General features: G+C 40.7%; 3 protein-coding genes across 8 annotated transcripts; all 3 read right to left on the bottom strand.

Moving 5' to 3' along the window:
• Positions 1-629: 629 nt before the first annotated feature.
• nhp2 (NHP2 ribonucleoprotein homolog (yeast)) lies at positions 630-5,233 on the bottom strand. Of its 2 annotated transcripts, none has more exons than XM_018677732.2 (4): positions 4,914-5,233; positions 3,742-3,811; positions 3,551-3,656; positions 630-1,009 (listed from the first exon to the last, which is right to left on the bottom strand). In XM_018677732.2, the coding sequence occupies exons 1-4, from the start codon at positions 5,089-5,091 to the stop codon at positions 968-970; spliced, it is 396 nt and encodes a 131-aa protein (XP_018533248.1). In that variant the 5' UTR covers positions 5,092-5,233; the 3' UTR covers positions 630-967. The 2 variants fall into 2 exon arrangements, with proteins under 2 accessions (XP_018533248.1, XP_018533247.1); XM_018677731.2 differs by lacking the exon at positions 630-1,009 and adding an exon at positions 1,673-2,389 and having other exon boundaries at positions 4,914-5,230.
• A 202-nt stretch (positions 5,234-5,435) lies between these two features.
• LOC108884079 (cornifelin homolog B) lies at positions 5,436-12,350 on the bottom strand. 5 transcript variants are annotated; one of them, XM_051069631.1, is made up of 7 exons: positions 12,063-12,350; positions 11,161-11,478; positions 10,808-11,007; positions 7,180-7,252; positions 6,578-6,691; positions 6,235-6,389; positions 5,436-6,099 (listed from the first exon to the last, which is right to left on the bottom strand). In XM_051069631.1, the coding sequence occupies exons 2-7, from the start codon at positions 11,255-11,257 to the stop codon at positions 5,977-5,979; spliced, it is 762 nt and encodes a 253-aa protein (XP_050925588.1). In that variant the 5' UTR covers positions 11,258-11,478; positions 12,063-12,350; the 3' UTR covers positions 5,436-5,976. The 5 variants fall into 5 exon arrangements, with proteins under 5 accessions (XP_050925588.1, XP_018533250.2, XP_050925590.1 ...); XM_018677734.2 differs by lacking the exon at positions 11,161-11,478 and having other exon boundaries at positions 12,063-12,325; XM_051069633.1 differs by lacking the exon at positions 11,161-11,478 and having other exon boundaries at positions 10,808-11,035; positions 12,063-12,168.
• Positions 7,773-9,814, bottom strand: LOC108884080 (dispanin subfamily A member 2b). The gene is made up of 3 exons (XM_018677735.2): positions 9,465-9,814; positions 8,439-8,686; positions 7,773-8,128 (listed from the first exon to the last, which is right to left on the bottom strand). Exons 2-3 carry the CDS (start codon positions 8,649-8,651, stop codon positions 7,958-7,960), a joined length of 384 nt encoding a protein of 127 aa, XP_018533251.1. The 5' UTR covers positions 8,652-8,686; positions 9,465-9,814; the 3' UTR covers positions 7,773-7,957.
• Positions 12,351-12,959: the final 609 nt, after the last annotated feature.

Below are 12,959 nucleotides of genomic sequence, written 5' to 3'. Positions count from 1 at the left end.
CAAGAAACCTGCTACACATTTGAAGTCCAGCTCGAGGCAGAGAAGATTTCACTAAACTCCTGTGTGATGTTTTACAGTGTAAACATGAACAGTTACCTGTGAAGATGTCAAACACTGTAAAACACAACAGTGCAAGATTTTATCAGTTCATCCATCCATTCATACGTTTATCTTTATCCATCCATCACCGCATCATAACGTCTGCTCGCTCTGTTAAATATCTGCACTGCTGAAAATTCATTTTACTCTAAAACAGACACATTTAAATAAAAAACATGTTAAATGTAGTTTACTTTAAAATAAAGTGAATATGAATTAAATGATGCATTAACTTGAATAAAATCTTAAAGATTAAACTGCCTCTGAACATACGGATATTTGTGTATTTATTTCTACATTTTTGTTGCTTGATTTATTCTGTTTTTATTCTCTGAGTAGTTTTCTGTTTAATACTTGACATTTTATATCTGCTCTTACTCACTTCAATACATTTAATTTCTTCTTCCTTCTCATTTTTATTATTTTCTCTTTAATACATTAATCTATCATACTGTTTATTTTCATCCTGCCTCTAGTTTCTCCTCAGTTCTTCTGTTATTTATAGCTCATTTATCACTTTGTGCACACAGTGAAATAATAATCGAACACTGTCGCAGGATATTCTGCTGCACAGTGAGTACTTTTACTTTTTCCTCTGAATTATTCTGTTCTTTCACCTGTAACAGAGTACTGGAACAGAGTAACTTGTAACAGAGTATTTTCACAGACTTCTTTACACATTACTAACAACCTTATACTTATATAGAACATTTCATAGGAAAAAATCAGCATGATGACAGCAAAGAAAAATACACATAAAGAACGTAAACAAACGACAGTTTAACACTAGTTAAATATTAAATTTGTAATGGAGTATTTTTACTTTAAGTACTTCCCCCACTGCTTGTTGATGAATGAGAGTTTTGGTTCATGGTGTGTTCAGGTGTTCTGTGCTGCAGCTGCTGCCCCCCTGTGGTCACAAACAACAAGTTCAGGTTCAGAGAGAAGCGGATGTTTGTGAGGTGGTGCTGCCCCCGTGTGGCCGAAACACCAAACACACACACACACACACACACACACACACACACACACACACACACACAGCAGCAGGAAATACTCGTCCACAGATTTACTTCATCACATGGTAGAAAGATACATTTACTCCACTACTGTACTAAAACTAGTATTTTCACTCAAGTATAACTTTACAGAGTATTTCTACACAGTGGTATTATTACTTACTTAAGTAAACACCTGAATGCTACTTCTTCTACTGAGTAAGAAGTAAAATTAAATAAAATCAAAACTGGATAAAATAAAGTCTGAGAAAAGAAACTGACCTATTAACTAAACAGTAGAAGTACATGTACTCAAGTATGGTACTTCAGTGTTGAGGTACTTTTACATATTTCTCTTTAGCTTTATTTTAGTTTGAGTTATTTTGCAGATTAAAGTTGCATTTTTATACTGTAAACAAAATAACTGTAAATAAAGTAAATATTTTTACTTAGAATACTTTTACAGAGATACGACTTCCTCTTTAAAATACTGATATATAAATACTGATATAAAGTACACATTAAAAACCAATAAACTGTTTCAACAGTTGTGGGAAAAAAAGAATCAGACATGATTTCTTTTCATGTTTCTTTAATTAAAAAAAGAAAAAACTTGAGTCAAAGTTCAAAGTAATTTCTTTAAACTTTGGACAAATATTTATAGGAAACCTCGGCTGATACAGTCGCCTTTATATTTAATTAAAACTAAACACGTTAAACAGCAGAAACAACAAAACACAACAGCAGATTTACTGCTAAAGGAGAAAAAAAAGTCAAATTAATCAAAGTACAGTTGTAGAAAAGTTTTTCTCACGTTTCAAAACAGAAAATGCGACGACACGTTATTGTTATTTTCTGTCTTTGACATTCATTCATTCATTCATCGTCCTCAACAGCCACTCTGCTTATTTACACACGAAAACAAAAACAAGTTTATTTTAAACCCTCTTGTTCTCGCTCCTCCACGACCTAGCCTAGCCTAGCTTAGCACAAAGACTGGAAGCGGAGGCAAACGGTTAGCCTCCCTGCAACATATCTGTTTTTTTAATTCATTAGAAACAAGTCAGAGTTTCTGATGAGGAACAAGAGGATTTTCTAAAACGCCGGACTGCTCCTTTAAACTGTGGCAGTGACCTCAGAGCTGCTCCCTGATTGGCTGGCGTGTCTCAGAGCGGTTTGGGCAGGTGGGACACCTCCTCCATGCACTCGTCGTAGGCGTCCTGATAATCCTCATGAGGTTTGATCAGGATCACGCAGGTCGGCCTCTTGGATCCTGCAGACGAACCCAGATCCTGAACACAAAAGACCAGGAAGTGAAAACTCGGGAGTCGCACACAGAGGAAACTGAGGCTGCAGAACTCCATTCAGATTCCTGCTGTTTTTAACTTTCCTTCAGTATCACAGTGATCCAGTGAGAGGTGTGTGAACATCCATGATACTCTGACACCAGCAGCTGATCACTGAGGATTCTGCTGCTGTTCCTCTCCTCTTCATCTCTCTCTCTGCTCTCTATCCTCCTTCCGTTTCTTTAAACCAGCTTCAAACTAAAATTCAGGATTTCTCTCAGGTCGTCCAGGTGGGCTGGCAGGATGTTAGCTTTGTCCACTGTTACATTTCTGGACCGATTTCACTGATGTTACTGAGGCTCATCAACATGGAGCTGAAATATATCAAACTATTCTCTGAAAATCCTGTTTCCAACTTCTCCTCATGATGAGGAAGAGAAAATGGCTGCAGATGATACGCTACAGTTTTTAACTGTTTTTAAAGGTTAGCAGGCTAACGTTAGCACCTGTCAGTATCCAGTGTTTAACAGCAGGTCCCCCTGATATCAGCTCTGGGTTTTATAGGTGTTTCTTGCTCTGAGCCTCATCTTCATGTTTCAGCTGTCAGTCCTTTTCTGGCTAAAGTAGCTAAGGTGAAAACAGACGGTCATATCTGGCTGTTTTCACTGTTTTTAGGGAGCACAGTTTTTTGGACTCAGACTCAGAGAAGCTGGATTTCAGTTGGTTGTGATGAAACATAAACTAAATGTCCTCATTAAGAATCAGCTGACAGTCTCCTGTCTTTATCTTCAGCAGGCTCCAGTACTGTAACTGTCTCCGAGACCAGGACAGACCACATTGGTCCAGATCTCAGATCTTTAGGCCGTAATATAAGACAACAGTTTTTCTGAAACTTTAAAAATGAGAGTCGTCTTATTTTTCAGGACAAAACAAACACATCTCATTAGCAGGAGCGGGTACCAGTGTAACTATGGTATTTACAGTGTTGCATTATGGGATGTTTGTAGCCTTATTGTGTTGCTAAGCTAACGAGTGTTTTCAGTCTGTGTACAGAGAGGTCCTCAGAGTTAATCAGCCTTTAAAGTGTCTGGTTAACTCACCTAATTTTACTTTTTAAACCTGGTTTGATCGAGTCTCTCGGCTCAGACCCGGCGGCGGCGGACTCACCACTTTAGACGGGATGTAGGCATATGGCAGGTTTCTGTCCTCACACATGATCGGCAGGTGGCAGTAGACGTCGATGGGCAGTGTGTCGCCGGCCAACACCACGATACTGACAAACATACACACCAGGTTAACACACAGACACACGAACATGAAAAGACTGACTGGTCCTTTAAGGCATCACGCTCACTCACCCTTTCTCTCCTTTGTTGATGAACTTCTGAACTTCTTTCACTCCACGTCGGATGTTCTTCACTTTGGCAGCTGGAATCACAGAGAACACCATGAAGACCCTGAACCAGACTCCAGCCAAATTTCAGTCGTTTTTAGACCTCAGCAGCAAACTCAATGTATCCTGCCTCTAATCTCAAACACTGATCATTAAAACATTTTTACCAATTCTAAAGTAGAAATTTTACGATGGGATGTACACTGAATTAATAAGAGGAAGATGATTTACACAAGATCTAATTTCACGACGTTTCATGTTTGTATTTTCTGTTGTCGTGCAAGAAAACATTAAATCTGGTGTTTTTTCCACTGAGTTTGGCATTTTGTCCATAAAAACAGAAGAAACTGAAGAAAACTGGAACAAATCAGCTGCAAACAGGACCTTTGTTTCTGAAGCTCAAACACTGAATATCTAAACATGATACAGGATGATTATTAATTACTAATTGATTATAACACTACATCTACCCTCACTAGACAGGAACCTGATCCCTGGAGAAAAATGACAAACAAGCAGTGGACATTTCCGTGATATGATATATGCCGAATTTATCAGAAGAGTCAACACATTCTAACATGATCTAATTTCTTGACCTCTAAAGCTGATGTCACCTGCTGACACGCACGAGAACTTTAAATCGCACGTTTTCTAAACCGAGTCTGGCACGCTCTCTTTAAAACGCTATAAACTGGATTTAAACGCGCAGACCAGCAGCAACTGAATTCAGCCTAATCAGGGTTCACACATTTGACTTCTTCTAAAGCTCAAACACTGATTTAAAAGTTTAAACAGTTTCATATTTTATTAAAGTTTCTTCTGTTGCCTGCACGAGGCAAAAACTGCTCCATTGATCCAAACATTTTTCACACAATAAGGAGGCTGCCGCTCAGAAAACGGCTGACTGAGTCTAAAAAACAGACACAATACTGACATGTTATATGCCGAATTAATCAGAAGAGACCAGTGATTCTTATAACAGCTAATTTCCTCATCTACAGCCTTGTAAAGTCTGGAGACAGGCAAGAAAAAGCTAAAATGTTTAGTTTGTTGACGGAGTTTGGCGTTCTCCCTGTAAATCAACATAAAGCGGCAGATATCAGACGCTCTCTCCTCTTTCTTCTTCTTCTCTTTTACCTTTCTTGACGCATTTGTAAAGTTTCTTGCTGAGTTTTTTGGAGGCCAGCGGCTGAGCGATCGGGTTCACGTTAGCGATCAGCTCCTGGTAAGACTTCTCGTTCCCGCCGGCGGCAGCAGCGGCGGCGGCGGCCTCCTCTCCGTCCGCCGACACCTTCTCCTTCTTCACTTTGGTCATTTCTGATCGAACAGTCTGATCAGAGTCAATAATCGATACTTGTGAGGTGATTTTCAGACGGATCTCTGTCGGCCGGTCACTACACGCAGTCTGCAGGGAAACCACACGTGGTTGAGCTTCGTCTATTCGGTTTGTGTGAGTGGAGACACCACAGCGCCCCCCGCGGCCCGGAGGGTAACTACAGCCCGGCCTTTCAAAATAAAAGATCCAACGTTCTCAACAAATAAAGAGATTATACATTTTTCAAATAGGAAGAATTAATTACCACTATTGATCTATTATCTGACACATCCACAGAGAGGTGTCTACTTTTTAAACCAGTGTTTGACATTAATAGAATAGAATAGAATAGAATAGGCTTTATTGTCATTGTACAGTTAAGTACAACAAAATTGTGGGTGCTCCACGAAGACAAACAGTGCACTATAGAAGGGATTTAAATACAAAAGGAAATATATGAAAATGTACACAATATAATACAAGAGATACAAAAAAAAACCATTAAAAACATTAAGCTGAATAATGACCAGTAAAATAAAACCTTAACGCCGTTTTTAATGTTTCTATTGTTTTTCTTCTCTCTCTTCGTCCTTTCCTGCTCTTCACTTATTTTTGTTTTTCTCTTCTTTGATTTTGATTTTGAGTATTTCAGCGACAATGGCAATAAATAAAATATTTCTATTAGTGTTGAAAAATAACATTGGTTCAACGTTTTGGGACAAAAACAAAAAACAAACAAAACAGAATTAAATAAATGATAAAGTGTATAAACAAACACGTTTAATAAAATGACATAAAAGTAAAGATTGTGCAAAATAGATTATTAACAAACACAAACAGCAAACACTGATTAACAGCAGCAGTGACGTCACAGTGATGATGTCATCAACGTTGGACGATGTCACTCAGCACGGTGGGGAGTTTCCTCTTCTTCATCTCTGTGGAGATTTGACCCCAAACACAGGGAAGACAGAAGGTGGAGCAGAGACAGTCGGTGCACAGAGTTCCCTGAACGCACCACGGAGAGAGATTGGGGGGGGTTATTTATAACAACAAGAACAAATACACAAACAAGAAATTAAAAAAAAACATCTACAAAAACCAAACAGCAGACAAACACAGAGCAGAGTTTAGTGTCCTCACTCTGATGCCGTAGCGATGGCGGACAGAGACCCTCATGGACATGGTGATGGGATGGACGCAGCCGAGCACGTCCAGCAGGGGGAGACAGAGACACTGACCGAACTCTTTAGTGGTTTTACAGGCGAAGCAGGGACAGCACCAAAACACACAACAACCTGCACAACAACAGCAACAACAACACGATGTTAATACACAACTGCAACAACAACAACAGCCTGCAAAACATGTTAAGTTGTGTGTTTGTGAGGACAGGTTGTGTTTGTGAGGACAGGTTGTGTTTGTGAGGACAGGTTGTATTTGTGAGGACAGGTTGTGTTTGTGAGGACAGGTTGAGCGTCCTTACATTGCCTGGCGTCCCGACAGCAGTCACAGATCTCAGACGACCACTCAGCTGCGTCAGAGGAAACAACCTGAAGAGTCTGAGGCTGAACCGACACCGACCAGCTCATCCTCACACCTGACAACACACACACACACATACACACACACCACACACACACACACACTGAGTCACTGTAAACACACCTGAACACAGCTGAAGCAAATACTCACATCCTGAGTGAAAATACTCTATTACAAGTTAAACTGTAGAAGTATTATGTGCAGATGATAGATAAACTCCAGAAAGTATTCAGACCCCTTCACTGCATTGATGATGACTGTTTTTGCTCATCAAAAAAAAAAAACAAAAACATTAAAGACAGATTAAAATAAATAAAAAATAAATTAAAAAATAATTTAAGAAACACAAAGAACTTCAGTAAATGTACTTATTACTTTACACTGCTGCATTTTAGTTGGGGAGGTTGGAAATGCAACAGCAGCTTCCTTCATTTTAAACTTTGACATTAAAGCACAGAGTAAAATCTGAGATCAGTCTGATCATTTATCTCTTAAATCAACTTTTCTACGAAGGCGTCACAAACATGAAAAAGGTGATCTTACCTGTGAGAGCGTCAGACAGAGACTGAATCAGACGCTCTGATTGGACGAGGGTGTGTCTGTGTTTCAGACGAACCTGAAAAACACGACTGACTACAAGTTTTTCCTTTTCAGGTAAAAGACGTGTTGCGACACAAACTGCTCTGAACCTCCGCCCAGCGCATCACAGGAGAAGAAACTCTGATCCTTTTATTTTGTAAGAACAAAAACAGAATCAAGCTTGTGAAACGTTCAGTGATGAAATGTCCTCTGATATCTGACTTTAAAAACTTATTTTTCTGTGAAACTTTTTCACCGAACAAAAGAAGCCACAGTTACAAACAACAACTCATCAGGTTTTTGTCCTTCAGGTTTTAGAAACACTAATTATCTTTTCAGAAACAACCTGTTTTCACAGTTGTTGTTGGAGACGTCATGTTTTCAGGTTGTTCGTCCACGATGACCTGATCAGACAGGTCAAAGGTTTTTGGCTCAAGAATTCAAACCCTTATTAAATGAAACTGGACTGGTTGGTGGAGACGTACGACCATGAGGAGGTAGTTCTATTTTTTTTTTTTAAGTCAAAAACCTCAGAAACACAGGGAGACATGAAACTGTTTAAAACTGTTTGAGACACAAGTGAGTTTATCAAACGTGATGAAAACTTGTCAGTGAAGTAAAATACATGAGTTTCATTGAAGAGTTTTGTAAAAAATCGTTTTGTACTTGAGGATAAAAGAGGTAAATAAAAGATAGACATTGTATATCGAGTACAAAACAGAGAAGTGACACGTCCACTCATTTACAGTTTGTATAAGAAATATCCTCTGCGCTGTCTGCAGATGATGTAGAACACAATCGTAATAATGACCAGGACACAAAACAGGACGGTGGCGGCGATGTTGAGGCCCCGGGCGGTGTTAGCGTGGCGTCGGGCTCCCTCCATATCTCCAACCACCTTCCTGTCTCTGGCCTGAAGGAACCAAAACATAAAGACTTTTCAAGGGGATCAATGTTCGTTCTAAACAGAAGACTGTGGGAACAGAGGACTGTGGGAACAGAGGACTGTGGGAACAGAGGACTGTGGGAACAGAGACTGTGGGAACAGAGGACTGTGGGAACAGAGGACTGTGGAACAGAGGACTGTGGGAACAGAGGACTGTGGGAACAGGCTGTGGGAACAGACCTGGAGATGTTGTGTGATCTTCTTTCCTCTCACAGAAACAGAAGTGGTCTCATCAGTAACGTCATTGAGAAGTTGGACGTGTTGCTGATGAACTCACCTTGATAGAGTAGATGATGGCCACCAGGCCGAGGCAGCAGGGGTTTGAGTAGAAAAAGCTGATCAGGGACCAGATGATGTAGTCCCTGGGGGGCTCAGGGGGCATGTCCACAGTGGTGCACTGAACCACTGCAGGTCCTCCAGGTCCTCCAGGGTACCCGTCAAACTTCCCCTGCAGCAGAAGGACCTCAGCGGGGCGACCTTCAGGACCCATCTGTCAGCTCAGGTGGAGTTCAGGTGTGAGTGTCACTGTAAGACATTTTCAGACGTGAACTCTGGACTTTTATTGTTTTGGAGAAAAGCGTCGTAAACACCTGGTTCACACACACAGTTCATCAGTGTAGCAGAGTTTAGTTTGGGTTTTGAGTATTTCTAATTATTATTAGTAGTAACAGTAGTAGAAAAAGAACTGCCTCATGTCAGATGGAAATCTGTATTTAAATAAAAAAGACAGATGAATGAAAACCCTGTATTATTCCTGATTATCAAAAGGTTCGTGGATAATTTGGCTGCTATGCATCAACTTGACCACTAGATGTCACTGGAGAGTTTTAATGAATGAAGCTTTGAGTGATGATAAACTCCAACAGTTGGAGGTGGGACTATGTCGGACTGGTCTCATCACGTCTTTCAGATTCTCTCTTATCAGTTTTACAGAGCATGTGTGAGAAGCAGCATCAGGGTCAGTTTACTTTTTCTGTAGTGGTTATTTTTCTTTAACTGGAAACAGATCTGAGTTCAGTTTCTTTGTTAAAGAGCACACAGAACACAACTGTTTGCTTTCTTAAATTTACAGATTAATTTCACTATGTACTCAAAAAGCCTGCTGGGTTAAAGCAGTTAACACAAATAATAAAAAAGTAGGATCAATAACAACCAAACAAAATACAGATGATCGAGATGTGACAGGAAAACAAGTGAAATTCTTTACAAACTAAAAGTTATTTTGAAACAGTTTGGACCTTATTTAATCTTAATGTCACACTTCAAACTCTCTGTTCAAACAGAAAAACAAAAAGACTCTGACCTGTGCTGGTTCTGGTGCTGATGGTTTGGAGAGAGCTGGGTCCGGATCAGAGGGGAGTAAAACCTGAGGCAGATCCAGGATCTGTGAGGACCAGAGCCTGGTAGTGACGGGAAAAGCTTCGGGGGTGGGCTCAGTACTCAAGACATGTTTTTTCTCAGCTCTAAGAACAGCAGCACTGAACATACCAGTGTCTCTCCTGACTTCTGATTGGACGAGCAGTCCCCCCCACCTCCTCTGGACCTATTCAGGCTCAGTCCAGCCCAATGTAGACTGTCAAATCTGGCTCTGGTCCCAGATGTGGGAGATAAACAGGATTTGACCGCTGACGGTAAACGGTCAGTGGTGAAGTCATGAGAGGAGGAGACTCTTCTACTTTAACGGTGAGAAATGTTTTTCTGCAGGAATGAAAACTGAACGTAAACTCTGAGTTCACTGAACTGTTACTGAATAAACCTCCTACGTCACAGTCTGATGAGGACGAACAGCTGGGACACGGTGCTCACATGGATATGACAAATAAATACATTAGAAAACAGAAACGTGAATTTGATGACCTCCAGGAGCAAAAACAGATCTTAGATTGATAGACTACGGTGGCCCTGAAGGTCAAAAAACAACAACTTCTTGTTTGTAATTGGACAGAAACCCAATCAGCATTTGTTTTGACCTTCAGGGCCACCGTACCAGACAGATGGATAGAAGTGGAGTCATCAGAGAGTCTCAGAGGTCGACCTCCTCCAGTGGAAGCAGAGTCATGAGCAGAGTCAGATTCTTCATTTAAACGTTAAAAAGATTTAACATCAGATTGATTCTTTTAACTTTGACTGAATAAATCTGTAGTGTACGCTGGCTGGATACTTCACACTCTGATATCTGTAAACATGTCTTGAAACATGAAACTGTCTCAGTGAAGAGAAGAAGCCACAGACGTTACAAACAACAACTCATTGTACGACCACGAGGAGAAAATGGAGTCAGTTATTTTTGTTATAAAAACCTCAGAAACACAGGGAGACAGGAAACAGACGCTTCTATAGATGAAACTGTTTAAAATAGTTTGAGACACAAGTGAGTTTATCAAAGACTAAAACTTGTCACCAAAACATAAAGACTTTACAAGTGGATCAATGCTCGTTCTAAACAGAAGACTGTGGAACAGAAGGCTGTGGGAACAGAGGACTGTGGAAGCTGTGGGAACAGAGGACTGTGGGAACAGAGGACTGTGGAACAGGCTGTGGGAACAGACCTGGAGATGTTGTGTGATCTTCTTTCCTCTCACAGAAACAGAAGTGGTCTCATCAGTAACGTCATTGAGAAGTTGGACGTGTTGCTGATGAACTCACCTTGATAGAGTAGATGATGGCCACCAGGCCGAGGCAGCAGGGGTTTGAGTAGAAAAAGCTGATCAGGGACCAGATGATGTAGTCCCTGGGGGGCTCAGGGGGCATGTCCACAGTGGTGCACTGAACCACTGCAGGTCCTCCAGGTCCTCCAGGGTACCCGTCAAAAAACAGCGGGGCGACCTTCAGGATCCATCTGTCAGCTAAGGTGGAGATCAGGTGTGAGTGTCACTGTAAGACATTTTCAGACGTGAACAACGTCCAGAGAATCAGGTCTGGATTTTCTCCCTCACACCTGCATCAGAAAACATTAGTGTAGAAACAACAGAGCAGCTGTTTGTGAAATGATCCCAAACCTCTGAAGATCCTGAGCTTCACATCCAGAAATATACTTCTGTCTAAATATAATTGATTCTGAACCTGTCGTTTATCTTTATTCAGCGTTATTTTCATGACTCCTAGTAGTGGTGAACAGCTGCAGCTCAGCTCTCTGATTCTGTTTGACGTTAAGTTTTCAGGTCAGACCCAAACCTCAGACTAACACCTCCTCTCGAAGATGACGGCGCTGACTTTCAGTTTCCAATCAGAAAAACACAGTTGTGGGCTGGGACAGAGTAGGTGGTGTAAGAAGGAAAAATCCCTCCAGCAGAAGAATGAACCATATTCACTCTTCTCTGTAAAGTTTAAGGAAAAGAAAGTTGGAGTTAAAGTGACTGTAGCTAATGTTTTATGACTGCGTCCTTACTCGCTTCATTCACATTTTCAATTTGATAAAAAAACAGAAACTCTCCAGAAAAAATAAGACAGAGCTGGAGAATCAGCTTCAGCAGTGACTGGGATGAGAAACTCAACTTCCTGACTAAAAAATATCGATCACCTCCAACATGAAACCACTCATCACCTGGTTACAGTCCAGTGATCTGCTGGGAAACTTTGCCTGGATGTTACTAAACAAAACCAGTTCCTCAGTTTATCTGTTTCTGGCACAAAAGAAAACAGAGGTAGAGTTGAATGTGTAGTTTCTGTCTCTCACTCCTGTTGGTGTTTTATATAATAATTACAGTCTGTATAAGCAGCACACTGTAAAAGGTGATGAAACATATTTGACCTCATTTCTTCAGATCATAAAGATCCAGACTGAACCAGGTCACAGTGAACAAACTCTGCAGTTGTAAATCTGTCATCTTTACTTTTCAGCATTAGAGACTGAATCACTGATTAATACCAAAGAAGAAGAAGAAGAGGATGATGGTCTTACCTGTGTGAGTGTCTGGTGCAGACTGGTTCAGCTGCTCTGATCTGAGGATGTTTCTCAGCGGGAGGAAGTTTTGACAGGAAGTTTTTTTTCTTTACAGGTGAACAAGTCAGTGACGTTGTTGGTGTGGGTGGAGAGAGTCGCAGTGACGACACAGAGGTGGAGCGTGTGGAGGATAAACAGGACAGACAGTCTGTCTGCAGTTCATCTGTTCAGCCACTAGATGGAGACAAACATCCACAGACACTGACAGCAATGACCTTTGAGCTGAAACAGGTTCTTCACACCATGAAGAAACAAAGCTGTTACATCTCAACACCAGAGGATTAGAATCAAACTGGAACTGAAATCAGTCCAGTCACCGTCAGACAAATTATTCAAAAGTTTCATCTGTTTTTTATTAAATACAGACAAATACACAAAATCATTCCTATAAAGAGTTGGTGGATTCAAATCCTCTGAACATCATCAGTTCATGTTTCCTCCCTGTTTGCTGAGAGGCTCTGAATACTTCACTACCCATGCGCCTCAGCGGCTCTTACTATGGATAGAACTCCACACAGCCCTGTGACATCAGAGTTCTAGAATGTTCTGAATGATTCCAAAGAGATCGACCTGATGCTGCGTTCATGTCCTGTGGGACAGACGGGAAAGATTCTCAAGTTTATAAACTTTCAAGTGTTCATGTCGTCAGATTAATTAAGATGGCTGCCGGTCACATGACAGTCAAATATATTGTAACATTAAGTTTGTTACTAACTCTGAGCTGCTCTCCAGGATATTTTCAAACTAATTATGATGACGGCGATGTGACATGAACGTGGCTTCACAGAAGGTTGAAGTTGTGTTCATGTCCTATAGCAGTTACTGAAATGATGAATCTTTGTCTTGTAAATATCC

The sequence above is a fragment of the Lates calcarifer genome, unplaced genomic scaffold (genome assembly GCF_001640805.2).
Source record: "Lates calcarifer isolate ASB-BC8 unplaced genomic scaffold, TLL_Latcal_v3 scaffold_73_154, whole genome shotgun sequence".
NCBI classification, from domain to species: domain Eukaryota; kingdom Metazoa; phylum Chordata; class Actinopteri; family Centropomidae; genus Lates; species Lates calcarifer.
The sequence above is the reverse complement of the archived record's forward strand: the minus strand, read 5'-3'. Positions and strand labels throughout refer to the sequence as shown.

Coding starts and splice junctions, on each gene's coding strand:
- nhp2 (XM_018677731.2), bottom strand. CDS start 5,091: ATGACCAAAGTGAAGAAGGAGAAGGTGTCGGCGGACGGAGAGGAGGCC. Junction 3,657..3,741: donor ATCAACAAAGGAGAGAAAGG/GTGAGTGAGCGT, acceptor TATGTTTGTCAG/TATCGTGGTGTTGGCCGGCG. Junction 2,390..3,550: donor CCTACATCCCGTCTAAAGTG/GTGAGTCCGCCG, acceptor TTTTGTGTTCAG/GATCTGGGTTCGTCTGCAGG.
- LOC108884080 (XM_018677735.2), bottom strand. CDS start 8,651: ATGGGTCCTGAAGGTCGCCCCGCTGAGGTCCTTCTGCTGCAGGGGAAG. Junction 8,129..8,438: donor CCATCATCTACTCTATCAAG/GTGAGTTCATCA, acceptor TGGTTCCTTCAG/GCCAGAGACAGGAAGGTGGT.
- LOC108884079 (XM_051069631.1), bottom strand. CDS start 11,257: ATGAAAATAACGCTGAATAAAGATAAACGACAGGTTCAGAATCAATTA. Junction 6,692..7,179: donor TCTGTCTGACGCTCTCACAG/GTAAGATCACCT, acceptor GTGTGTTGTCAG/GTGTGAGGATGAGCTGGTCG. Junction 6,390..6,577: donor CTGTCGGGACGCCAGGCAAT/GTAAGGACGCTC, acceptor GTTGTTGTGCAG/GTTGTTGTGTGTTTTGGTGC.